The sequence below is a fragment of the Medicago sativa genome, chromosome 5 (assembly GCF_051527215.1).
Source record: "Medicago sativa cultivar Bolivia chromosome 5, Bolivia_mono, whole genome shotgun sequence".
Lineage (NCBI taxonomy): Eukaryota > Viridiplantae > Streptophyta > Magnoliopsida > Fabales > Fabaceae > Medicago > Medicago sativa.
In genome coordinates this window covers 76,439,513-76,467,052 of record NC_140753.1, presented here as the reverse complement: position 1 = coordinate 76,467,052, position 27,540 = coordinate 76,439,513, and the positions used below count along the sequence as shown (strand labels likewise).

At 32.2% G+C, this 27,540-nt stretch overlaps 2 protein-coding genes, 1 long non-coding RNA gene and 1 pseudogene across 5 annotated transcripts; 1 reads left to right on the top strand and 3 right to left on the bottom strand.

The window, feature by feature from the left end:
* Window positions 1–3,839: 3,839 nt before the first annotated feature.
* Window positions 3,840–7,739, bottom strand: LOC146925134 (uncharacterized). Its single transcript, XR_015010416.1, has 2 exons — window positions 7,194–7,739; window positions 3,840–4,427 (listed from the first exon to the last, which is right to left on the bottom strand). It is a non-coding gene; the product is annotated as an uncharacterized LOC146925134 (long non-coding RNA).
* Window positions 7,740–11,066: 3,327 nt separating this feature from the next.
* On the top strand, window positions 11,067–14,106 carry LOC146925133 (scarecrow-like protein 21 pseudogene; annotated as a pseudogene). The gene is made up of 2 exons (XR_015010414.1): window positions 11,067–11,200; window positions 12,183–14,106. The product of XR_015010414.1 is annotated as a scarecrow-like protein 21 pseudogene (transcript).
* A 147-nt stretch (window positions 14,107–14,253) lies between these two features.
* LOC146925132 (uncharacterized) lies at window positions 14,254–15,884 on the bottom strand. The gene is made up of 2 exons (XM_085710094.1): window positions 15,496–15,884; window positions 14,254–14,991 (listed from the first exon to the last, which is right to left on the bottom strand). Exons 1-2 carry the CDS (start codon window positions 15,713–15,715, stop codon window positions 14,399–14,401), a joined length of 813 nt encoding a protein of 270 aa, XP_085566220.1. The 5' UTR covers window positions 15,716–15,884; the 3' UTR covers window positions 14,254–14,398.
* Window positions 15,885–18,324: 2,440 nt separating this feature from the next.
* Window positions 18,325–22,811, bottom strand: LOC146925131 (putative WRKY transcription factor 20). 2 transcript variants are annotated; one of them, XM_085710092.1, is made up of 6 exons: window positions 22,421–22,811; window positions 20,642–20,806; window positions 20,017–20,524; window positions 19,791–19,917; window positions 19,552–19,710; window positions 18,325–19,167 (listed from the first exon to the last, which is right to left on the bottom strand). In XM_085710092.1, exons 1-6 carry the CDS (start codon window positions 22,619–22,621, stop codon window positions 18,681–18,683), a joined length of 1,647 nt encoding a protein of 548 aa, XP_085566218.1. In that variant the 5' UTR covers window positions 22,622–22,811; the 3' UTR covers window positions 18,325–18,680. The 2 variants fall into 2 exon arrangements, with proteins under 2 accessions (XP_085566218.1, XP_085566219.1); XM_085710093.1 differs by lacking the exon at window positions 22,421–22,811 and adding an exon at window positions 21,003–21,111.
* Window positions 22,812–27,540: the final 4,729 nt, after the last annotated feature.

Below are 27,540 nucleotides of genomic sequence, written 5' to 3'. Positions count from 1 at the left end.
CAATGTCATGCAAGCTTATAAAAAAAAACAAAAAAAATATTCATGTGAAAGAGAAAGAAGAAAACAACTTGTGACATTGTGGTTGATGATCAGCCACAATGTCACCCAAATATTATCCCCATTTTTTCTCATTCTCAAAGACAAATTCTTTTTTCGAAAAAAAAAAATCACAAAAAACAATTAGTTTGAGTTTGTGTTAATCAATCTCAAAAGTCAATGCTTTTGAAACTTAACACCAACACACTTGCCCTTGTTGCTTCACGTGAAAACTCAACATTTCCACTCCAGGAAAAACAACTAAGCCCTGTTTGTTTAAGATATTTTTTTCAAAAAAAAATCTATTTTTTCTTTAAAAAATCAGTTTTTATTTTATTCTTAAGTGTTTGTTTAGGATTTTGAGAAAAAAAACATTTTATCAAAAAATATATATTTTGATCCTAAAATGAAAAGCTATTAGGATTAGCTTTTCTCAAAATCTTTTTTTTTCTTCAAAAACAATGCGGTAACACATGTACAAATTAAAACTCATTTTTTTTAAATGGATTTTTATTGATAGTAGACAAACACAAATAACTTCAGATTTTTTTTAAAAATCTCTAAAAAAATCTCTAAATTCTTTTAACACAAAATCATTTTTTTCCTTAAAGCTGAAACAAACGCATCCCTAGTTTAACATAATAAATTGATTTCATGTTTAGATTTTTTTAGAGCAAAATGTTACTCCTCCTAATCACATTTACAAGCAGAAAACTATTTTTTAAGTTCATTGAATATCTAATGTATTTGATATATATTATCGATTAGATACATTAGGTATTCAATAAACATAAAAAATAGTTTTTTTGTTTATAAATGTGACAGGAAGAAATATTCCATAGTAATTACACCAAAATTAGGGATCTGGTGTGCTAGAACACATTACACCATCTGTTTTAAAGGATCCAGATGGCGATGACATGTTGGATTTTGTGTGTCAGCTAATAATTAATCTAACGTTAAAGATTAAAATCAAAACGTGGATGAAAAATTTATTAGGGACCAAAAATTTGCCCATTTTTATATAGGAAGTAAAACCAAAATTTGTTAATTTTCCCGAGAGCAAAAATTTATTTAACCTTGTTCATTATATCAATCAGGTATAACAAACATCTTTCACATGTCAAATTATTATATATTGTAACGAACTTTATTTATGTTTTTGTTGAGTCAAAGATCTTTGTTGTTATGGTAATGTAGGGATATTATATTTTGCTAAAAAAGGGGGTTATGTGAAGAACTTTTGTTTTTAAATTTTAGCCAAAAAAAAAAAATTAACAAGTTTTTTTATAAATGTCATCTATGGATATGTGCATAAACTTGTGAATACTTCAAAATCTGTGGATTACCCGCTAAATAAATATCTATGTAGATATTAATAGAGTACAAATTTCATATTTATCCAACGGAGCGGACATGGATATCACAAATGCATATCCATTTACATCCATACTATTGCCAAATAAAATTTAGATTATTATTATTTTATGGATGTGCCAATTATACAATTTTTTTTCCTGACCAAGTTTAAAATCTTGAAATGTCAAAAAAGATATGATATTTTTTCAATCACTTAAAATGTCAAAAAAGATATGATATTTTTTCAATCACATATTTCCTTGGTAAACTTAGAAAATATAATACGAATGCGATGGTCGATTGTAGCATTTATTTAGTGATCCCAACAATATGGACTTGCAAAACCACCTTGGTGATCTTATTTAAATTTAGTTTCAAATTTCAAACCCTCGTTTATTTTGAAATTACCAACCATGACACAAATGAAGACTTGCATTTCGTAACTATAATATGCATTTGGTAATTTTGGAAAGCTTGGAGAAGACTCTTCTCTAATTACTGTCTTATATAACATTGTTCAATCATACTACATCACTTTAAAATTCCATTTATGTGTGTTGCAACGATTATTACCAACCACAAACAGTATTATTCTGAACATCATACACCTTTGTAACAACTTTCTCTAGTATACTTTCATTGTACTTTTATTTTCTATCCATTTTTCTCTCTATTGTTATTGTCCAATGAGAAGAGAGGAAAAAAGATTGTCATTAAAGTTGTTTACAATTGGTTGTTCAAATATCATTCCTCATTTGCTAAAGAGAAATGATATTTGAACAACCATTTTTAAACAACTTTGTGACAACTTTCTCTAGTATACTCTCATTGTACTTTTATTCTCTCTCCCTTTTTCTCTCTCTCTCTCTCTCTCTCTCTCTCTCTCTCTCTCTCTCTCTCTCTCTCTATTGTTATTGTTCAATGAGAAGAGAGGAAAAAAGATTGTCATTAAAGTTGTTTAAAATTGGTTGTTCAAATATCATTTCTCTTTAGTAAAAGTAATATATAACAAACATGCTCTTAATGATACTACTAGAATCTGTATTATGTAACAATTAGATAGATATTAGCTACTTAAATTTTCTTCGATTGGCTTTCAATTCTTTAAAGTTGGGCTCGTTATTTTTGTTTGCTAAAGGGTCAAGTTGTTATTTAGGCACCTAGCGAACACTTTTTAAATCATACTAGATTGATGACCCGTGCGCCGCACGGGTCTTATGAGCAAGAATAACGTATTAATTATGTAATTTCAACGCATAGAAATAATTATTTGAACCAATATTTAAGAACCAGAAATGATAAGTGTAAGAAAAAATTAAAGTTTATAGGAAGTGCAAAGTTAGGATAAGAAGTGGGGGACGGTTTTAGTGGTTTGCTAATAAGGTGTAATTAATTAAAGATTAGTGTCGTGAATATACATTTTAAAAACGAAATTAATTCAACCAAAATTTGTGTGGCATAATGGCAAAAACAGTGGAGAATGACCATCTACAACCGGGTTCAACTAAAATGAAAGTTATGATAAATATGAAAATGTAAGATAATAAAATGTAGTTCATTAGTTTCACAAATATTCATATAGTCAATAAAGCTTTTTAAAACCAAAAAAATAGAAATTAATATCTCAAAGAAATATATAAAAAAGGCAAAGATACAATGTAAGAAAGTGGCTCAATATTCACAAAGCATAGGATAGAAAGAGTTGGGAATTAGTAGTTAATATAGAAAAGAGTAATAAACATGTAATAAAAAAATTCAAATAGATAATTATGGAATTTGGATGAGTGGCCAAGATTTTTTTCAAGTTTATCACTCATCATCTCAATAAACCTATGCAACGCGCGGATGAGTTAAGTGTTGCACGGGTGAGTTATTACTAAGTGCAAAAATAATTTTGTTTGTCGAAATTGACTGGTGCTTACTCGTAAAAAATGAAGGAAGGGATATCATTTTCTCGGGGGAAAAAAAATTTAACACTACATACTTAGTTTAAAAAATATCTGATTAATGTGCATCAAAATTGCAACGAACTTCTAAAAGCAATTAAAATTTGCTAATCTCATTTTTCATCACGTAATTAAAAAAATAAAATACCACACACAACCATCTCTTTTAATTCAAAGAGGAATCATAGTACTTTATGTCAAAAACTCTAGCGCGAACCACATCAATGCAATGAAATGCATGGAAACTGCGGTAAAAAAATTGTTGATGCACTCTAAATCAGCCTTCACAGCAGAACCATATCGAATTACACAACGTAACCAAATCAAAGCGCTTAGTTATCCATTCGAACGTTTAATTTGATCCAAAACTCAAATCAAAGCACTTAGTTAATCAAATCAAAGTGCTTAGAATAGGCAGGGGTCTTAGCCACCTTATAAATTAGGTAGGAATATATTAAAATCAAATATATAGAAATTGTGAGGGGTGAAATAACCATCTTAAAAGCATCACATACATTTCTTATTGTAATTGCTAGCAGTACAAAGAATAGTCGTATCCTAAATAGGTATCAGAATAAAGCAAGAGTAAGGAAAATGGACACAACCAGCAAAGTAAGACACATTAGATTCACACTGAAATTCAAACAAAATATTATAAAAGTTCCAGCCCACTTATACTTTTTTGCATGCCATAGATACCAAACCTGCTGCATTTCATTTATTCCTTTCATTTTTGGCCTTGCTAATTTTAGTTCTTTTATCCCTCACTCATAAGTCATAACAAATACATTCTAAGTTGACCTATTTTAACTTTGCTACCTCTTATCTAAACATAGCATGAGCTTTTTACCTGCAAACTTTTATATGAACTTTAACCAGCACCAAATTAACAGTCGGCCACCCCCCTAACTGTCACCAACGAACACAAACAGTAGCAGCACCCGCAGATAACAGACATGACAGCAGCAGCTCGTGATTGTCCAAAAATAGTCTTTGCAGGTGCCAAAAAACGCAGGCAGCATCACAGGCCTGCGCAAACAGCTCACAACACGCCTGAAAACATCCCCTTGTAGAGCACCCAACCTTCTATTGTAAATTGAAGTAGAAATTTAAATACCATACAAATCAAACACAGTGACAACAACAAAAATCTACCTAAATTTGATCAAAAGAAACACATATTTCCATTGGCTATTAAATACCAAAACAAAACCAGAGAATTAATGAACCAAAACAGATAAGGTAACATTAGTCATTCGTGGATTCATCAATTATCTTCAGTTAAATATGGAGAAAGCAAGTTTGATATAACAAATTGCATTACTATAGTTGGATTCCTATAATGCATAGCAACTCTCATCAACGTATCAATTCACTTACCAATCAAATGTCCAAAAAACACAATAAGAGAAATACAAAAATTTCAGGTTAAAGTGTTTTCTCCAGGTTTTCAAGTAAACAAACCAAAAACATGTCTGTTTATATATTAAGAAACATAATTTCATTCTAAAAAAAATCACACAGAATCACATAGAATATTATATATGTCAATCCAAACAGGCCCTGCGTTCAATTCAACAAACTTAAGTTAAAAATTTAATCATATAATGTGTTCAATTCAGCAAACTTAAGTTCAAAAGTGAATCATAATTTTCGCTGCCGGATATACCTGTCACCGTCGGATGAATTGGAGAGACTATGAACGAAATTGATCGAGAATTAGGAACCATTAAATTTATCGAGAATTAATCAAAGCAACAATTATGATTCCAATCAAGTTATGTAGGCTTATTAAAAAAAAAAACAATTAGGATTCCAATCAAATTTTCATAATGTATGATATGCTAATCAAATTCAATTGACTTGTTTACTCATTAAATATAAAAGACAAATTCGAAAGAAAAAATCATGAACAGAAAATCCAAAAGCCAAATTGAAGATGTGAACAAAAATACTCAAAAATTTAGTGTTACTACACTTGTCGTGGCAGGTTGAAGTGCCCCTCTGTGATTGCACTTTTTCGCTCCCAAACCATCCCTATGTGCTCCATCCAAACTCCTATACATTCTAGACACATTAGATTCAGTCCATATAACCCACAAATCCTAAAACCATATAGTCCCTCATGTTTTTGTATCCAAAATTGCAAAGAAAGATGAAGAGGAGAATGGCCAACAAATAGAATAAAAAATAAACCATCTTCAAATCCTAACTCTCAAAAATTGAAAAGAAAATGGTATTTTGTATATTTTTTTCGGTTGGGCTTTTCATCAAACAGTTAGAATACATGTGAAAAATATACATATTGAAGGTGAGAAAAAAACACAAGAAGGGGGGGGTTGAATTGTGTTTTGAAAAATTCTTCAATTTCTCCTAAAGACTGAACACACTGATCAGAAGCTAGGTGAGACAGCTTCTGAAGTGATAATCAGAATCTAAATGCAGCGGAATAAAACAGAGAGAGAGAGAAGAAGAACGACACAAGGCAATTATACTGGTTCCTTCCACAATCCGGAAGTAGTCCAGTCCCCCTTGCACTTCCAAGGAGATTTCACTATGAGTAATATCTGATTACAAATGCTCAAGCACACAAGCAAGAGACTTCCAATGCTCAAGCACACAAGCAAGAGACTTCCTTTGCTCAAGAACACAATCAAGAGACTTCCTGCTCAAGCACAACTGCAAGAGACTTCCTAACTAAACAAAATTACACAGAAAATTGTTTAAGGTTGAACACTTGATATACAATCAGAGGTGCTCACAATACAAATCAGATACAGACTCAATGGACTTAAGAATTTCTAAGATATGACTTTGAGACACAGAAATTCTAAGTGAATGCAGAACAATTTCAGCAGAGGTTTGGTACTTGTGAAAATCTTGTGAGTCTTTCGTTCAGCGTTCTTGCATTACCAAAACTCTAGGTCTTCACTCCTTTATATAGAGGTGTGAAAGAGACGTTGTGAAATTGCCAGCACACCAAAGAGTCGTTAGTTGAAGCTTGATCTTTCACCAATGATCTTTTGCCTGATTTGGTTGTTGTCCTATGAAGAACCAATTTGAAATCCATTCCTTATCCAAAGGAACATCTATGCAGGCGAAGCCGTATTCTGGAGCTGTTTTCTTGTCTTGTAGCGTGGACACAAAACAGAGTAGTGGAGAAGGTGGTTGTACAGTTCGTACAATAGTACAATGTCAACGCTTTCGTCCAAATTGTAAGCACATGCCTTCAAACGCCTTTGAAATGACCGTTGCAATGTTCCACTAATTTTCTGCTATGTTTTCGAATCCAATAGACAGCTTTTGCAATGTAGATTCTTCAATCTTTGAATCTTTTGCAAATCCAGTTGATCTTCAGCTTCTGGTGAAATGACTTCTGATGATGCAGCTTCTGATGAAGCAGCTTCTGCAGCTTCTGATGGTGCAGCTTCTTCAGCTTCTGATGATGTGGCTTCTGGACCTCTTGTCTTCAGAAGCACTATTCTTCAGGAGCAGCTTTACTTCAGGAGCGCTATTTCTTCAGGAGCAGCTTGACTTCAGGAGCGCTTTGCCTTCAGAATCATCTAAGCTTCATTTTCTTTTGCTCTTTATTTGCTCATTCAGAACCAATTAATGATGTAACTTTTTAACTGTGGTCCTGTACACTTGAACAAATATTAGCTAGTCCAATTTACAATTTTTAATACCTTGTTATCATCAAAACTCTTTAAGGTTCATTGTTAAACATATTTTGTTCCAACACATGTAACAATCAAAGAAATCATGAATTCAAAAGGTTTATAGATACTAACTTGAAAAAGGTACAAATATGGACAACATAAGGAAAGTTGAAAAGATATGCGAGGATGTAACCTGCAGCTAAGGCGTGACTGGTGACGGCGGTTGGCATGGGAAGCGAGAAGTTCGGAGACGACAGAGCGGAGGCGATCGTCAATGAGGATCATGCGTGAGTTGTTGTTTTGTGCCCGGTCGATGTCGTAGCCGTTGGAGAAGAATTTTCCGTGTGCACGGCGGTGATGAGGGCGGAGGAGGTGGTGGCTTGTTGACGGGCACGGTGGAGGGCGGATTTGATTGAATTGAGAAGTGGGTGGGAAATCCGGTGTACATGTATGGGAAAGCCAACAGATATGGTGAGTGGAGATCTTTCTGTTTTCTATGCGGCATAGCAAAGGATGCAATTTAATGCAGTTGTTTTTTTCAATATGTCACGTTAAAAATTGGAGGAAATGAAAGGATAAAACTGCTCTTATTCCTGTCATCATCATTTTTGAAATTCAAAAGTGTAATTTAGAGGGAATTTTTTAGGGTTAACACTAACAACAATTAATGCTTCAGATTTAGAGGGAAATTTCTAGGGTTAAGTGTTTGCTAACCTAATAACATTAAGGAGTAAGTGATAAACCGATTTAAAAAACACCACCAAAAAATATATATATCACCACCAAAAAAACTGATTTAAAAAATGCATTAACCGATTTAAAAAGTATTAAATGATAGTTAATTGCTGATCGATAGGTATTTGTGAGCAATCATTAAGTGTTTAAAGAGCAATCCCATTTATTTGGGTGCATACATGAGAACAGAGAATTTTTAACAATGCTATCTTCCCTTCATCCTTGCGTATTCTCTCACCGTGTTCGCTGAAGTTAAATCATGACCCAGACATATAGGCAAATCAATAAATGAACGTATTTCATGTGTGTTAGTATATTTTAATCAAATATCCTATTCTGTCTTTGTGAGCTGAGAAATGTGATATGTTGGTCAATTCTAGCATTTCTTTGGTGATCCCAACAATGGAATTGCAAAACAATCATGTTGGTCTCATTTATTTTCAATTTACTAACGGTAATAGAAAGAAAGACTTAGGACTTCATAAGTCTCGTGAGCTTAACTTAGTTGATAAGAACATTGTATAATATATGCATTGATCGGGGTTCAAACTCCAGACACACCACTTATTCACCTTATAAAGGTGAATTTCAATTATGACCATTTTATTCAATTTATTCATTCCACATGTTTCTCAAAAGCCCGATGTTCTTTTCTTCAATTATTGTGGCTTCTTGCTATTTGGCTGATATGGAGTGAACGTAATAACAGGGTATTCAAAAATGTCGAAACTCCAGCTTTTAGATAAAGTAAAATTCCATTCCTTATGGTGGATGAAGGCTAAAAATGCCAAGTTTGTGTATGGTTTGCATAGATGGTGGTCGGACCCTATGTCTTGTTTGGGTATCGACTGACCTGTTTCTCTTGTATATACTGTGTATGACTCTTTGTTTCTTGGGGTGGTCTTTTTGGTACACCTTGTACTAAGAAGCTCTCATCGCCAGTGTTAATATATTCCATTTTTATGTCTTCAAAAAAAAATATAAAGGTGAATTTCTAACTGATAGACTATTTGACCAAAAATAAAATATTATATGGATTTAGTGATTTCGTATATTATGGATATGATCATAAATATTATGAGTTGAAACAATAACTTGTTGCTTATTATTTGCTTTATTGTTTCACCATGTTTTAAGGTAAATTATTCTTGTAAAATTCGTTGATTACCTACGATCCTTCTTCATAAGCCATCTTTTTATAAAAGTCATACTATAAACTTATCTTCAAACATTAATTCAATAAACTTTACATGCTTTTGACTTTGTAGAGTATATACATCTTTGTTTATCTACGTGGATCTTGTGGTAAGATAAGACTTTACTTTACTAATCAACAACCAATACCACTACTTGATAATGTCGTAAATATTATGATGAACGTTTCCTACTCTGAAATACGTCATTATTCCTTTGTTACTTTTAAGATCCAATGAAATATATTATTATGCCTTGTTGCTTTTATGCATCCACAATTTGTAGCCTTGAAATGTTCTATTCATTGAAACTTTGTTGCTTAATTTTCTCACTTTACAACGCGGTCATGTTTAGACAATTGTTCTGTAATTTTTCCAACTCATTTGTTGGTAAATCTTGCATAAAATCTTCACTATTAAATCTTAAATTTTCCAAGACAAGAGTAACCATACCGTCTATACGTGTATGTGTTCAAAAAATATACATTTATATAATGATTTACTCAAAAAAAAATATAGCTTAAAGATTTTTTTTTTCTCTCTATATTAATGAAAATCAATGACGCATGACTGACAAAAAATTCATGTCATCCTATATAACGATTTATGACATCATTATGTCATATATGCCAATGCCATGCAGAAAAATCGGGTTTGTACTTTTCAACATTCAAAGGAACAATACAAACATTTGTGTTTGCAATGGTACATAGTAGGAATTTGATACCCTGCTGTAACCTTGTGTTCTCTCAACTGTCCAATCTAGATCGCGACGATTGACTTCATTTCGATGTGTAATTTTGATATTTTGATCTTAAATCAATAGTCGAGATCAGATATATGTATGTGATTGAGGAACTGTGGTCAAATATAAGAAAGAGGGTAAGAAAACTACGTGTAATTGGAGTATTGAGATCCAGTACAAACTTTAAAGAATGGTTTGATATAGAGGATCCAATATAGGAAAATTTATGGTCAAACAAAAATCTAGGAAAATTATGCACAAAAGTGGTAGAAATGGGAGCTTGGGGGAGCAAAGTCATGTACATCACCCTCTATACATGAATAAATCTTACACAAGTTTCATCACTTTAGCGATCAATCTCATTAAATATGAATTTTTTTAAGAAATTAAATTAGGAAATATATTTAAGAGGATGTAGGATTGCAATATTAATGGAACTTGGTGGCCAAATATAACAACACGTTCTTACCAATATTCATTTGAATTTTGTTGCATTAGTTGAGTTAAATTGAGATCCAAGTAACAAGGTTAAGAACCAAACTAAGTTTACCATATGGTGGTTGGTAGATGCTCCTATCTCTTAATTTAGTAGGACCCAGTGAAATTAAAATAAGTGTATTAAGATGTGTCTAAATATTTTTGTCGTGTTTTGAAAGAGAGACAGCCGCGTGAGGCAGTGTTAAAACGACAACCGTTTTGCCGACACATAATCCTTTTTGCCTTTATTATTCTTTTTCAAACACCGCATAAACGGACTTTTGACCAAACTAAAATAAAATCTTCATTAATAAAATAAACGTAGTGGAAATAATCTTTGTTTATTGTGGATTTCTAGTTATGATAATTTTTTTAAAATTAAATTAGCCCACTCAAATTAACACCGTAGAAAATAATCAAATCTGAGACTTCGAGGAGGAGCACACTCCTACTAATTGTGATAATTATATGATCTATTTAATTAAAAAGTAAAAAGACCTAAAATACTATTAGAGAAATTATTAAAAAAGTTTTGATGATTAATATCAAAATATATTTTATGATAGAACATTGTTACATAGTTTACTTGAAAAGATTTGGTTGTTGTTTTTGCTTTACTTAAACAATAATTTGAGATACAATGTTTAATTTAAATAATACGAATCATTAAGAAGCATAGTTGGGATAAGTGCTTGCTTTTTTAACCTCTTAATTAATGCTATGTCGTCATGCACTTGGCATCATGCATTCTCTTCTGAAAATTATATACATAACTTATCTTTTATTAAAAATGGACATGTGAGGAAATATTATCTATAAAAAACAAAAGGACGTGTTCATATTGCTTAGCTAAATTTACTATTAAAAAAGTAGCACACAACCACTTTTTATTTGGACTTATCCTACAACTTTGAATAGTATCATATAAACAAAACTTCTATGTAGTAGCTAGCTGCATATGAATGCAAAGTTCTAATTAGTTTTTTGGTTGCAAGGAAGCTTGGTCAGTGCTACAGTTCAAATCATAATCTAGTTTCCATTTTATTTAAGGTGAGAATCTCTGAAATTATTGAACTGATCTTTGTTTACTTGGTGTGAAAGCAAGTGATTTTATATGGTGTTTATGCTTGTTATATATCTGGAAGAAAGGAAAAAACTATTTCCAGGTTTCAACTTTCAACCCCTTCTGGTTGAGTTTAATGAGCTTTTTATCAATTGAATTTGTTTTTAATTTTCTGAGGGGAATAAACTCAGTGGATCACTATAGTATTATTGAATATTGAGAGCTTTTCATGAAGAAAAATTAAAGCAAAAAAGGAAAAAGAAAAGGTTTTGCTTTAAGTAGTAGTAGTTGGTGTTCCAAAATTTGGTATTTGGTTTGATTTATATGAACCAATTTACATTTTTTCATTAGAGATCAGATTAAAAAGCACAAACAAGAACATGTGGAAGAAAGTGGAAAACTAAAGCAGAGTGATTATTACTGATTAAAAGTAAAGTTTCTGTTATGTTCAAAGAACTAATATTATGCACATGTAGATTATTTATGAAAATTGGATACTATCACTTAAACTTTGGTGTCAGCTAGTTGGATGAACCTATAATAAATCTGAAAATTACAGATTGTGATTGCTTTTCTTGTTTCAACATGGCTGATTACACTTCAATATAATCTTCTTGCATGTTTACATCTTTTAATTGAGTAATATATTAATCCCATAAACCTTAACTATTCACCTTATGCCAATTTTAGTCAACATTTTCACACTACAAGTCTTTGTAGCACCCTGACACGTGTCAGTGTTCGACATGACACTGACTCTTGTTATATTCAGTTATTTTATTTTCTCAAATTATTACTAGTCTCGATGTGTCAGTGTCAGTCTGATGTCCGTGCATGTTAGTGCTTCATAGCTACAAGCTTCCTATAAGAACTGAGACGGTATTTTTGTTATACGACTATAGCTATGGTGAATTGCCGCTTTAGTTATCTATCTTTGTTGTTTTAATTTCTGTGTTACCCCTTCTGCAGAATATTTCAGAAATTGGATTTGAGATGATCCCAGAGTTTAAAAAGTAGAAGCTAGCAATCAGAAAAGTTTAGAGGTTTTTAATATCAGAAAAACACGGCATTCAAAGAAACGGATACTTTTCAATGCAAACATCTCTTAATCACAAAATGTCATATGATTCTAGCATGTTCAGCATTGAGCCTATACAAAATCTAGATTCATATTGCTTCCTGCAAAATGAGAATCTCAAAAACTATTCATCTTCTGATAATGGTAGCCATTCAACCTACCCTTCATTTCAAGCTTTAGAACAAACCCTTGAATCTTCTAACAATAGTCCGGTCTCGAAGCTACAGTCAAAATCTTACACGTTCACGTCACGAAACTCTCTTGAAATTATCAATGATTCTTTAGAGAACGAATCTTGCTTGACACATAACCAAGATGACTTGTGGCACAAGATAAGAGAGCTTGAAAATGCTATGCTAGGACATGATGCTGCAGATATGCTAGACATATATAATGATACTGTAATAATTCAACAAGAATCTGATCCACTTTTGTTAGAGGCAGAAAAGTGGAACAAAATGATTGAGATGATATCTAGAGGGGATTTGAAAGAAATTCTTTTTACGTGTGCAAAAGCAATATCAGAAAATGATATGGAAACAGCTGAATGGTTAATGTCAGAGTTGTCGAAAATGGTTTCGGTTTCAGGAAATCCAATTCAAAGGTTAGGAGCATACATGTTGGAAGCTCTTGTTGCAAGAATAGCTTCTTCAGGAAGCATAATATACAAATCCTTGAAATGCAAAGAACCTATAACTGCTACTAGTAAAGAACTACTCTCACACATGCATGTGCTTTATGAAATTTGTCCTTACCTCAAATTTGGTTACATGTCGGCAAATGGTGTAATTGCTGAAGCCTTGAAAGATGAAAGCGAAGTTCATATAATTGATTTTCAGATTAATCAGGGAATTCAGTGGATGAGTCTAATCCAAGCACTTGCTGGAAAACCTGGAGGACCGCCGAAGATCAGAATAACCGGTTTTGATGACTCAACTTCAGCTTATGCTAGGGGAGGAGGACTTGGTATTGTTGGAGAAAGGTTGTCAAAACTTGCAGAGTCATATAATGTAGCATTTGAGTTTCATGCTATAGGGGCTAGTCCTTCTGAGGTGAGACTTGAAGACCTTGAACTTCGTCGTGGTGAAGCTATTGCGGTGAATTTTGCCATGATGCTGCACCATGTACCGGATGAAGATGTACATGGTGGTAAGAATCATCGCGATCGATTAGTGAGATTGGCAAAATGTTTGTCTCCTAAGGTAGTGACTCTTGTTGAGCAAGAATCAAATACCAACGAGCTTCCATTCTTTGCACGTTTCGTCGAGACAATGAACTACTACTTCGCAGTTTTTGAATCAATTGATGTTGCTTTGCCAAGGGAGCACAGAGAAAGGATTAATGTGGAACAGCATTGCTTGGCTCGCGAAGTGGTCAATTTAGTAGCGTGTGAAGGCGCAGAGAGAGTTGAACGTCACGAGGTTCTGAAGAAGTGGAGATCATGTTTCACAATGGCTGGATTCACACCATATCCATTAAGCTCTTATATTAATTGTTCAATACAAAATCTTCTAGAAAATTACCAAGGACATTATACTCTACAAGAGAAAGATGGTGCTCTTTATCTTGGTTGGATGAATCAACCTCTTATTACCTCTAGTGCTTGGAGGTGATACTCAAATGACAACTGGTTCATTTTGTAATGTAAGACTATATGTATTATCCTTAACATTTTTCCTGGAATAATTTCTTCTAGTAGATGTATGCTTAACTTGGTAGAATAATTTCATAATTTGTTAGAAAGCATACTAGATTCATGTGTTGTTTGGCAAAACAGATTAATTGAATGCTTATAGCATAAGTGCTTATGTAAAAGCTTTTTTTTTTTAATAAAAAAAGAAGTCAAACTGTTTTCATATAAGTTAGAAGTTGTTTTCATAAGCTATCTTGGAGACCTTAAAGAAATAAGCTGAAAACAGCTTATAAATGTGTCATAAGCTCTCCTAAACAGTCTCACAAGTATTTATGGTAGTACATAAGTTCGAATAAATAAATCCAAACAGGCTCTTTATGTTAAAAAATTCAAGGAGGATTGTACATTCTTAAATATGGATGCACTTCACCAAAGATAAAAACGAATAGTGACAAAATTTACCTACAAAACATGTCAGTTGAAAATTATGACAAAACAAGGAAGAATAGAACTAGGATTTTTCACTACAAATCTTTCTAAGCTAAATTGCATTTCTCCTAGCCTAGTTGAGTCACACTCAGAACATTCTTCGTAGTTACCATCAACTTCATTCACTGCAGTTCCAGCAATTATCCTGCAAACTATTAAAACTTTTTTCACATTCTTCACTCTTGCATTGACACTTTTTCTGTTACTAAAATCTTTCTCACATGTATTCAACAGAGTCTCCGCGTGTTTCGCGTCAAAATTGAATTGAATTACTTGACAAAATCGACACGATGGATCTTTACAAAGATCATGAACTTTCTTCATAGGTTTCCCTTGGAAACATCTCATTGTAGTGACATAGAATCTCAACAATTCATTTCCATCTACTGTACTTCTTGGATGCCTTGGATACTGTTTCTTCACTTTTTCTCTATACTTCTCAAATCTTTCAAGAACTTCTTCTGAGTATCTCACCCTTAGAACTGTTCTAACTTTCCTCAGTGGCTTTGAGGTGTTCATCCATGCTTTCTGAAATATCATCTCAACAATTTTTCTTGAAGGGTCTCCAATACCAAGCTCTGCCAAAATTTAACAATGTAGAGGAACTATAATTAGTAGTTACTTCCTACATAAAATCAATAGTAAATAAAATGATAAAAGATTAGAAGTCATACGCTAAATGTACGCATTAATTATACTATAAGTTTTTTTTTTCCGATATATGTAATAAATGTGAAAAGTGCTTATAAATAGTGACGGAGGAGAAAAAAATCGCGGTCTAATTCAATGTGGCTGCAGCGACATCAAAAACTTGACATCTACGGCAGACAAGTTTGATACTGCACATGAAATGCGCTAACTAATATCTTCTGAAATAGTTTGCTACATTATGTGGACTTGTTATAAACCATAACTCTTGTTACATTTCAATCTTGAAACCTATCAGTATATGTTATGTTGTGTTCATGCATATAGGAGCAACAAACTCTTTCCAAAGGAGTTCAGTAGTAAGAACTTGACTACGTAACTTCTCAGACTCAATTATTATAAATGTAATTTAAAAGAGGCAACAATCACTTTACCGAAAAGCCGAGCCTGTGTGTTGTTTGGCTTGGAAAAAACTAGTCTAGCTGGAATTTCCATGAGGGGGGTATTATCTTCTTCATCTTCTTTGTTCATTTTATTCTCCTTTTGTAGAACATAGCTACTCCCTTTGCCAAATTTTGGTGGCTGCCTTATTACATCAGTGAGTTTGTTTCCACATTTGACATTGTCTTTCAAAGACAACCATAAGGCTTGCATTTCTTCCTCTTAATTTGTGTGTGTTTGTATGTGTATGTGCTCATGTGGAATGAAACATTTAAAGCAGACAAAAGGGTGTCTTCTTGAATGAAATGATTTGCTGTCTTAGTCCAGTATGGAGCAAGATTTTCTCAATGACAAAAAATGAGGTGTACAAACAGTAAAGTATAACATTAGTCTCTTCCTAAATTTACCTCTTATAGGTATGTAAGTGTGAGTAAAATCTCTCATCGGATGGAAAAGTAGATGTTAAGGACATATAAGATAAGCAATCCTTAATTACAAGCGTTTTGTCTAGAGGTAAAAAGACAGGTCTTGAATCCAAGAAGTCCTGGGTTCGAGCCCGTTAGTGCCTTTGGAAGAGATAAATATTTTTGTAAGTGTTTTTTGAGCATGAAGGTCTTCCTTACTTTAGACTGGGACATCATCTCCACACCCTAAATTTAATTCTATAAAAAAAGTAAGATAAACAATTCTTAAATCTAATTTTTTTAAAAATTGGTCAAGATATTGTGTCCAATTTTAGGTTACTCAAAACTCAATGTGAGATCTCGACCTCCTCATGACCCAAGACCTTGTAATAATATTCATGCCACTACTTTATAAAGTATTACTCATTCTGTCTCACATTGTAAATCAAATTGCAAAAACAATTGTCCCAAATATAAATCGTTTTACAATACTAATTAAATATTAGTAATTTTTTTATCATATATTTTTCTATCTATAATGAGACCCTTTCCTAAACCCTACGTATGTGGAAGCTTTGTGCACCAAGTTGTTCCTATATATTTTTCTATATGTCACTCTCGCTCCTTATGATTCTTTCTATTCATTTCTCTTGGCTATTAATTTCTCATGTTGAGAAGAATACTTTATAAAGGAACTCATAATTTCTTTTTTTTAATACAAAACAAAATACATATATTTATTTGCATAGTAAAATAATCAAAAGTGACTTATAATTTGCAAAGCAAAAGCACATGAAGAAGATAAGAAATTGTATGAAAGAGGGCTGGCCTAACTTTGGGCAAAGGTAATAATTAATAAAGGGACAAAAATGTATGTTATCTCTTTTTCTTTTTTATGGCATATCTCTGTTTTTCCTATCTCCCTTCGGGAATGCTTGAGAAAGCAAGGGCTGTCCGTATTCATTTATATTTCTTTGTCCATTTGGGACCCTATTTCTGTGATTTAAATTTAGTCACGTTTGTCCATTTTGATTAGTAGTAACTTGTAGTTCATAGATAGATAAAATAAGATTATTCACATTTAGAATTAGTATTTTGCAGTAGATTTGATAATTTGAAGAGCCATTTGATGATTACCATTTCTTAATGGCTCGACATTTACTTTATCAACATTCACATTTCATGTAGTAAATAAAGCAAATAAGGAACTTTCTTCCTTAACAAAGATATATGGAATTCTCTATAAAGTCGACATCTTTGATTGAATACATGTCCGGCCTCCGACACAAGGATATTGACGAATATGATTACATTTAATTATATTATTTTCTTAAATAATTAACAGTGTTAACGTGTTAGTAACAAAGTCGTGTGTGGTGTTTGTGTCCGAGAGTTTTTACAGATGGAATAGCATATGGGTGGATCATTGTGCTCGGAAAGGATGAAGGGATGACGCATTGTTCTCATGTGAATAAATATGGCATGACGACGTGGCTGCATTGTTCTTCAGTCCTGTCTTTTTTGATAGCAAAGACAAAAATACCAATTAAAAAAAAAATTGTGCTTTACTTGCAATGCAATTAAAGACCAACGTGAAAATGTCAGAACACTTCAAAAAGATAAAGCCAAATCAAATAATACTATTCAAGTTCAACCATGCAACCCATGAATTTTACAAAGTACAGCACAGTAGTACACAATATGCAAATTCCAATTGGTCATGGATTCATGAAATGTATATATTCATTCTAAATCTAAGGTATCTCACCCAAAAACGTGTATAAGGGTTTTAGTTAAGATTAATCATTAGTTAAGCCTAATGTTAATAATGTACTAGGAATATCCAAAAAATCTCCGTTCCATGTTTTGTTTTCTAGAAAACAACAAACACAGTACAATTTGTCAATTTCCAAGGCAGAGGTCCAGTGTGGCAGTGTCTATCTATTTTGGCTGCTACCTCCTGTATGGATTTCAGTTGTCACTTGTGGAAATGAGAGGATAAGAAAGAAGTGTACACATGACATCCAATTATTTACACAGTCATATTTTCATAAAAATTTATACATTTTTCAGGAAAAAAAAATGATATGATAAAATATTGTTAATTTTAATTTCTTACTTCATTCCTGAAAGCTTTCACACTCCTTTTAGCCTTGAATTGTACAAAAAAAGGTAATCAAATATCAGAGTATGGGTATAGTGTAATGACCAAGCATTGGAAAATGACACTATACAAAAGTTTTACATCAACACCTAGTGTAAGAGACAAACATAGTTGAGAAAATCCAACAGGCAAAAGTTGATGGTATGTCACATGCAATTCTATTGAATTTCAAAATAGCCAAAAACAAGCCATCAATCACTGGTGAAATCAATGCAGTGGGGACTCAGAACTGAGATAATTAACCAAAGGTGAAATTGTGAACAAACAATAGTTTCATTCAGCCACTTTTACAAGATTTCTGTAGTAGTAGCTTTGATATCAGCTTCATAATTTATACAGAAGAATTTGGATATAATAATCATGATGATGATAACAATTATAATTATACAATTACAAACAACAATTAGATTGAAAGTCAACCTGGAGCCACTATCAATACTACTACTATACAGCAGCTCTCAAATAGTGATAGTGATATAAACATACAAGAACTATCTACATTTCCTTACAGAAAATGAGATTTTTTTACCTTTGAAGCTATATACCCGCCAAAAAACAACACAATGCTACTCATAATTTTTACTTTTATTTAGTACTGTAATAATAAATTTCATGGCCCCATTAGTATTCTTCCCATGGTTTGTGAGCAAGGATACGCGGAGTGGTTTAAAGACGAACCATCATTTCTATTTTCTCTAGAACCAAACGGATTTGAACCGTTATTTAGAACACCGTAGTATACCGGAGCTGAGGTAGTATTATGAACAAACTTGAAACTGGAATTGCTTGTGTGAGTTTGATTGCTATTCCTAAATTCGGATAGCAGCATTTTCCCTTGCCCATTCGATCTATTTCCAGCCGTGGAGCTGATTCCCATCCCAAGGTCAAGACTAATAGTATCATTTTCTTCCAATTTTATTCTTGTCTGTCGAAATGAAGTTGCATGTCCTGCCATGTCATGGCTACTACTCCTTGCGGCAGGTACATCATGATTGTGTTTGCCTTCATATGTTGTAATTACAGCTTTCGGATCATGTGATGCTCTTTCCACGTGTTTCCTAACGGGGCAACCGGCATTTGTACATTTGTAATAACTCCTGCCAAATAAGAATGATAATAAGATACACGATAAACAAGAAATATGTAGCTAAGTATCATGTGTTAGTGTATGTTTATAATCATTGATGGGTTTGATGAAATTACGGTGGCACTGCGATTTTGTTGAAGCTTCAAACATGCACTTAGTCAGCAGCAGGAAATTAAAATCATAAACACATATCATTCACATATATCATGTCATGTTCATCAACGTCACAAAGAAATAAAAGCAAGAGATTGTAATGCAAATTGATTGAGAAGTGATTGTGTGAGTTCCAATAAACACTACAGATTAAGAAAAATAAATTCTTTGACAAAAGACATATGTTAAATTGGAATTTATTACTTTGACTTCTATTTCCTAATTTCATGCAAGGATATACCTTGGGTTAGGATTTCCCCTCACAACCTTCTGCCCATATTTACGCCAGCGGTATCCATCATCCAATATATCAACTTCGCTCATAGTCTGTACCACAACCCGTGGCTCTCGGATAGGCTTAACTACAGGAATGATGTCAGCATTTCCGAGTTCCATTTTTCTGCTCAATAAAAAAACCATTGTCAGAAAGCAAGCACACATGCTGAAGAAAACCTAGACATTTGACCTTAATTATCATACCTTTGCTTTGAGAAGGGATCATCTTCATCAAACCCATCGTTTGTCCTGGTCGACACAAATCCAGCACCCTCTGGACTAAGATCATTTGTTGCCACAACTGATTGCTCTGGACTATTGGATGCTTTGTCTACAATTCAAAAATCAGAAGAAAAAGAAAGCCAAATTATTTTCTTTGAAATAAGTAATATTAAAATGGAAGCAACGAGAAACATCTAGCCGGTATTACCATCTCGGCCAGCCAAAGAAGATGCCCTGTTATCGGATCTCTCTCCTTGTGTAGACATAACAGAACCAGCAGAGTATCGGTTGCTTGGTTGAGGTTTAGGATGATCATGTGTTCCCTTATATATTATCTCAGTGATTTGACCATCATGAGAGCGTTCAAAAAGTTTTTTCACTTCACAATTAGGATGCGTACATTTGTAATAGCTGCGCGGAAACTCACTCCCTTTAACATGTTTTTGCCCATACTTTCGCCAATTGTATCCATCATTTGATGATTGAGGCCCATTAGCAGTGTTGCCTTTGTGGTTAGGTTCATCCGAATTGACATCGACGGGAGCGCTAGTGCTGGAACTAACCATTTGAACAGGTGATGATGATAGGCTTAATTCATTAGATTGATCTGCTATCTCCTTTTCATTTAATGGAGAAGATCGAAATGATGGACCGTTTCCTGAACCTTCCACTTGAGTAGATTTTTCGCTAACATGGTTGTTGAAGTCTGCAGGAACCTTAAAATGAGTGAATAGCATTGGATAAGTGCTAAGCAGTTAGTAATCTTCAAAATAATATTAATTAAAACATTACAACCAATTTATTTTCATCAAAGTGTTACTAACATCAATTACCATATTTCTATCTTGTGGTTTAAACTCAAAGAAACTTGATTTTCTGCCATTAACAGTGCTGGTATTGAAGCATGCAGAAGTTACAGGAAATGTAGCAGAACCAGCAGAAGCCATAGAACAGTTTAAAGCTTGAAGAAGGGACCCTGTAGTCGGTGAAGGCTCAACCTGCAAAGCAATGAAACAAATAATACTAAACTACAATGCTCGGCGTAACAACGTACAATGTTTGAATCAAACGAAAAATTATAAATTCAAATACACCCTAAACCCCCAAACAAACAGCAATCAATTGACCTTTGAAATCAGTAATAACTATGGAAACCGAGCATATACAAAATCATCTGAGAAAACCAAAAACAACCTAGTAGATTTATCAGCAAGCGATGCGAGCGGCTCCCTACAATTGAGCATAAACAAAGTTCTTTATTTCTCCTGAAAATATTTCCTTTTTTATTTGAAGTCGGTATGACAAAGATAGTACAATACGTTGAAGTTACTTATATAATCAATCAATCAAATCTTAGAAAAGCTTGTAACCAAAAAAAATCTTGGAAAAGTTGTTCCAATATGAATATAGCACAGAATTCTAAACAGATTAAGACCGTTATTCAGGCCATTAACATCTGGATTCTTCTAGAAAATCATGTCCTTTTCACATATCTTTATGACATTCCTTATACTATATTCTTTCAGCACACACAACAAAAATCAATCCACTAATCATTGGCAAAGCATTGATTCGTTTGTTCCACTTAGTGCAGTACAAAACAATCACACTTTTCTTAGCACTCAGCTACACCGTTAAAACAAAATCAAACAAATAGTACAAGAAGCCAGAAACCAATCAAAAGGAAGATTCATTATGTGAAAAAACAACACTGACACTAAAATAATAAAAGAAGAATGTCATATTCCAACATAATACAGTGTTTAAGCATAAAGCATCCAATACAAAATTCTAAGGCACAAGCATCATAACCTAACCATTAATACATAAAGGATCAAACAAAGAAAAAGATATCTCTAAAAAATGAAACAATTCGACACGAGACTAAACAGGAAGCATATAAGAATTTATAACTTTATAGGTTTTGGCATTTTCAGCTCATCAGCATTCAAATCAAGCAATCTTATGTCATCAAATATTCCTTCCAAAAGATAACATTTGAGGCCACTCACACCACCCCATATATACAATTTTAGCTGCTGAGAATTTGCAAGGAAAAAAACAGTTTAAAGAACAATTTTTTAATATGCCATTTATAGAAAGTGATAATTAACTCTAATGGGTTAAGTAAAAGAATCAATTTTGACCAAAATTAGCAACAAAAAACAACAACATTCTACTAATGGAATCACAATTCACTCACTAACCCATTTTTTATTTTCTACTTTTTTTCCCAAGATAACACAATTACACAACACCCTTTGAAAATTCTCCCTCAAAGTACAATCTTTTCATGACTGGCATTCAAATCAAGTATTCTTAAGTCATCAAATATTCCACCCAAAAGCTAAGATTTGAGTTGAGACCACTCACCACCCATATTGTAAGTAAAAAAACAGTGAAAAACAACAAATTTTTAACATGCCAATTACAAAAAGTGATTATTAACTCTAGTGGGTCAAGTAAAAGCACAAATTTTAACCAAAAAACAAAACATTCTACTTATGGAATCACAATTCACTCACTAACCCATTTTTCATTTTCAATTTTTTCCTCCAAAGTACATATTTTTTACTATTTTACCCTCACCAAATTACACTTCGAAAACTGACCTTCATGTTTGAAAGAAGAACCGGAGACTCCAACAACGACGTCGGACTATACCCGGCGGGTATTGTGATGCACGGCGACCTCGAGATCGGAAGCTTCGCCGGCGACATCAGCTTGTATCTTGCCATTGAATTTTGACCCGACCCAGTTCGATTCGGATCAATGGGTGTCCCTTCGCCGGAGTTGGTGGTGGTTGCTTCCATTGTGACGGCGATGTTATCGAGAGTTAAGATAGAGATAGGGGTATAATGGTCATTTCATATTGTCTTCTTTGTCAGAGATGGTGAGAGAGTGGAGTTGACTTGAAAGATTGTAATGAATCTCTCTCTAGAATATCTATCTTTCATTAGATTTATTTACTCATTCATTCATTCATGTGTGTGACTCAATGTTAAGTTATGGTCATTGCTTTGTCAATTTAAACCATTTTGTTCTCACCCTTTTTTGTTGCTTCTCATTAACTCTCCCAAATTGGGAAAAAATATCATCAAAGTGTAATAATTGAAATTTTGATTTTGTTTATTTACTAATCAAAATAATGGATAGTGTTAACTTGTGCCTTAACGGCACATGTTAAGAAATCTAAAAGAAGAAATATTTTATAAAATTTTGTGCAATCAATTCAATAAAAACTTAAAAATTAAATGTAATACACACATTCCAATAAACTATTTCTATATTTGATTCACTAACTTGTGCCTTAAGGGCACAAACTAACATTTCCCCAAAATAATTTACTACCCCTACCCATAATAAATGACCTCTTTCATCATGTAAATTATTCATATACTTATGCAGTTCCATAATAAGTAAACACTTTGTTCATTTGATACATATTAAGAAAAAGTGTATAAGTGAAAGGAGAGAAAAATGGTTTTGAGTGTATTGTCAAGTATTGATGCATTCCTCATTATCATTAATGCAAAACATGATATATTAAATTGAGAGTGGTGAAAGTAGTATTAATTAAAGTTATAATTATAAAAAAAATAATTAATATTGCATTGAAGTGAAATAAGTCAATTATTTTGTGATAATTTTTTTTGCAAATGACTCTGTTATTTTAGGATGGAATGAGTAACATATTTTAATTGCAATTTTTTTAATATTATTATATAATTACAAATGTAGCTAAAATGTTGTAGGATTGTTCCATGAATATTGTTTAGTTGCAATATGTAGTGTTAGGGTTCGAACTCTTTATTTTCTATTTAGTCATTGTTAGGGTTGAATTTCTAACCACTAGGTTATTATATCAAAAATTAAAAAAAAATGGATTTATCTCGATGAATATTTTTTTTAAATATCAATTTTTTATAAATTTTGTTAATACATAATTAAAAATATTAAAAATCAAAATTGTAAATTAACATGTGTTAAAAAGTCAACTAAGTGATGTACAAGTATTCTAAATATTCTTTACTATTTTTTTTGGTTACTAAAAAATATTCTTTACTATGAAACTAATCATCAAGTCGACACTAATTGATTGTTTTTATTAGAGTTGAGCTACCTCACAAATGAGTAACTTCATAAATCGATAGAAATTATAATTTCTGAATTTTAAACTTCTTTCTTTTCATATTAAGTTTCGTTTAAGGTTGCCTACGTTTCTTCAAGAAATATTGTCTACACATTTTAATGAAACTTATAGCACTATAGAGTTTGAATTTTCTATAACTTTTTTAGTGTAATATTATTTAATGATAATAATTATTATAAAAATATTTACAAAAACACAAATAAAGTGAAAATTTCTATAAACACTCATAGCCACGATGCAAGATTGAAGTGGTGATGATAGAAAACGCACTTATATTTTATAGATTATAGTAAGAGATCATAGATAATATGTGGTAGATGGTTAAAGTTTATTATCATCAAATTAAATTATTGCACAAAACAAAATTAAAAGTTAGAGATGAACGAGATGGGACGGAGAGAGAAGAAAATTGGTTGCAAATTGAACTTTTAGACTTTTTAAAGTTGTGAGTGTGAGGTTGATGATTTTGTCACTGAATTATTCCCTATTGGACAAAGATTTTGTAACAAATTAATGATTATTCTAATATTTGTTTGTTAATTAAAAGAATTATTATGATAACTTTGCTATCTATTTTTAAGCTAGGTAAGATTTGAAAGTGAAAAGTGGTGTAACAAGTACCAACTCAATGTTACTCTTCACCATACAAAATCAACTTGAGTGATGGGTAAAGAACTGCAAATCCCTTTCCTCATGTTGAAATTGAAAGCCAAAGCTAAACCAAAATTTGTTCCATAAAGGGTTAGATTCAAATAATTTAATCGTTTTGATAGGAGAGTCAAGCTCAAGCAAATGATGTGGGATATGTGGGATATGTGGGTTAGATTCAAATAATTTAATTGTTTGGATAGTTTGTTGGCTATATTATTTGAACTTTGATCATTGATTCAAATCAAGGAACGCGTATGCATGATGTAGGCAAATGCATGTGGGATATGTGTGTAGTAAACAAGTGATAAGTGATTGTTGATCCACTTGCAAAACCAATAATTTGATGCAAAATCAAGTGATAAGTGAATTAAATCAAGTGATATGTGAATTAAGCAGCAAATTAATTTATGTGGCAATTGTTTACTTACCTCTCTCTTTTTTACGCAAACTAGCTAGTGTATACTTCAACTTGATTACTTTTTTTTAGAGGCTTCAACTTGATTACTTACTTCTCTCAAAAAAACAAAAAAAAAACTCGATTGCTTACTTACAAACAAAAAAGAATGAGAATGTATATACGAAAGAGAGACGCTAGCATTTCTTCTCTTATTAGATGAAATTAATGCGAGTCTTCACTTTTAAAATGAGGTCTACATAAAGTGTTGGAACTCACATGAATTTCATCCAATAAAAATGTAAGTGTTGACAAGAGAGTGTTGCTAACACTTCTCATACAATAAAAGGAGCACCAGCAGCACTATCTTTCTAGTATTTTCTCTAACACTCTCTCAACATGAAAGCAATGGCTGAATCTCGATGATGATGAAATATGTTCTCATTTAACCTATAACTAACAGTGTCTCCGATAGAATTTCATTCATGGAGGGGACATGTTGGGGGAATTCTAAAAATAGTATATTGTTCTATTAACATTCATCTTTCGTATTTTACCAATCATCAGAAGATATTTGATAATAGTAAAAACTCATGCTTGTAAACAACATAAAAAAAATTCTCCTTAAAAAAAGAACATAATAATTTTCTACCGAAAGAAAAAAGTAAACAACATAATGATTATATTTTATTTATAGTTATTTTGTATCTGATGCTTTAATTTATGACATTAATTTTTTTTTTTGGTGAATTATGACATTATAATTATGAATTAAAATTATTTCTACTTTATTGAATAATAATGATTTGCTGTGATTTGACTTTATTAAAAAAATATTATCTGACTTTTTTATCGATTAAATTGTATCTGACTCATGTATTTTTTTTATCGATTTAGTTATTGTCAAAAATAAAATAAAAATTAGTTGGTTAGTTCATGCTCCACATGAACAAAAATGCTCGGCACGTTTAAAATTTTAGCCTATGCCTACATGAGAAAGATGCGGTTCCTCTAAATTCTAAAGTGAAATTAAATCCTAACTAACAACTCACTTTTTATTACTTATTTTACGATAAACTCGTGCTTGATCAATTAAAACCAGATTTTAATAACTTGAATAGTGCAGAGCATCTTCAATGACAAAGTTTTAATGAACTCATTTTGGGTTGCATTGCATGTAGTGTCAAGTGGTGGTAGCATGATACGTCTCTTAGAACTTGAATAGGAATTTGAGTTGGGTCTAACACTAACTTTCTTATAAGCTCACGAGATCACATGGTGACGTGGTCTAATCGTAGGGGACTCGTTAGATTTTGAAGAAGTTGGAATATCATTTTAAAATTTAGGTTAAAATGATTTTAACTCAACCGTCACAAAATTGATTTGTAATGATCGATTATCATTTATGAATATATTGTTGTATCACATTTCATTTAACAACATCATACTCAACAATTTGTCTATATATTGCTCAAATTATTGATTTTTAAGCAAATTTTTAAGGCGGGGAAACTGTTTCATAAGTCTAATAACACCTGCTAATTCTAAATGGAACTGCCACTGAAGATGATTTTAGTGTAAATTTGAACTAAATCAAATTCTAGCATTTTGTCGTATTATGTAATGAAATAATATTAAAAAAAAAATTAATATTTACGTAATATGATGGAATATGGTAGTATCAATCAAGTAAAACTAGATTCTCTCAAAAAAAAAATCAAGTAAAGCTGGATAAACATTAGGCTTAATTACACTTTTGATCCCTGTGTTTTGACCTACTCACGAAAATGGTACTGTCTCTTTAAAACAGAACAAAATTGTCCTTCAATTATCATTTTTGTTACATTTTTCGTCCTACCCCCTATTTTATCCTCCAAAAACGCTGATGTGTCAAAATTTTAACTGATGTGGCCAATAAAACACCTATGTGGCAATGCATATGTGGATAATATCATTTATAAAATCACCAAATTAATTATATTATTATGAAAAAACATTTTAACATTTTCAGAAATAACAACGAATTAAAAATTAAAGATATATAAGGGGGGAATGACATGTAAATTAACATTTTAATCCCTGTTTTAATGACATGTAAATTGCATTTTTCAGACTGGCAATGCCACATTGGCCTTCATTTGCCATCTGTGTGTTTTTGGAGGATAAAATGGGACGTAGGACGAAAAATGCAACAAAAATGGTAATTGAAGGATAGTTTTGTTCTGTTTTAAAGAGGCATGACCATTTTCGTGAGTAAATCAAAACACATGGACCAAAAGTGTAATTAAACCTAAACATTATTATGGAATGAAATGTTCACAATTTAATAATAGCAAAAACCAAGTAAGCTGGGAAGTCATGACATATATACGACCGATTATCATGGAACACACATGAGAACACATCTCAACCATCATTGAATATAAACATTTCCAAACATACAGAAAACGAGGTCTCTTACACGTTACATTATCAAACCATCAACATACAACAAAGATTAGCAAAGGTGAGATAAACAGTCTATACTTTAGCTA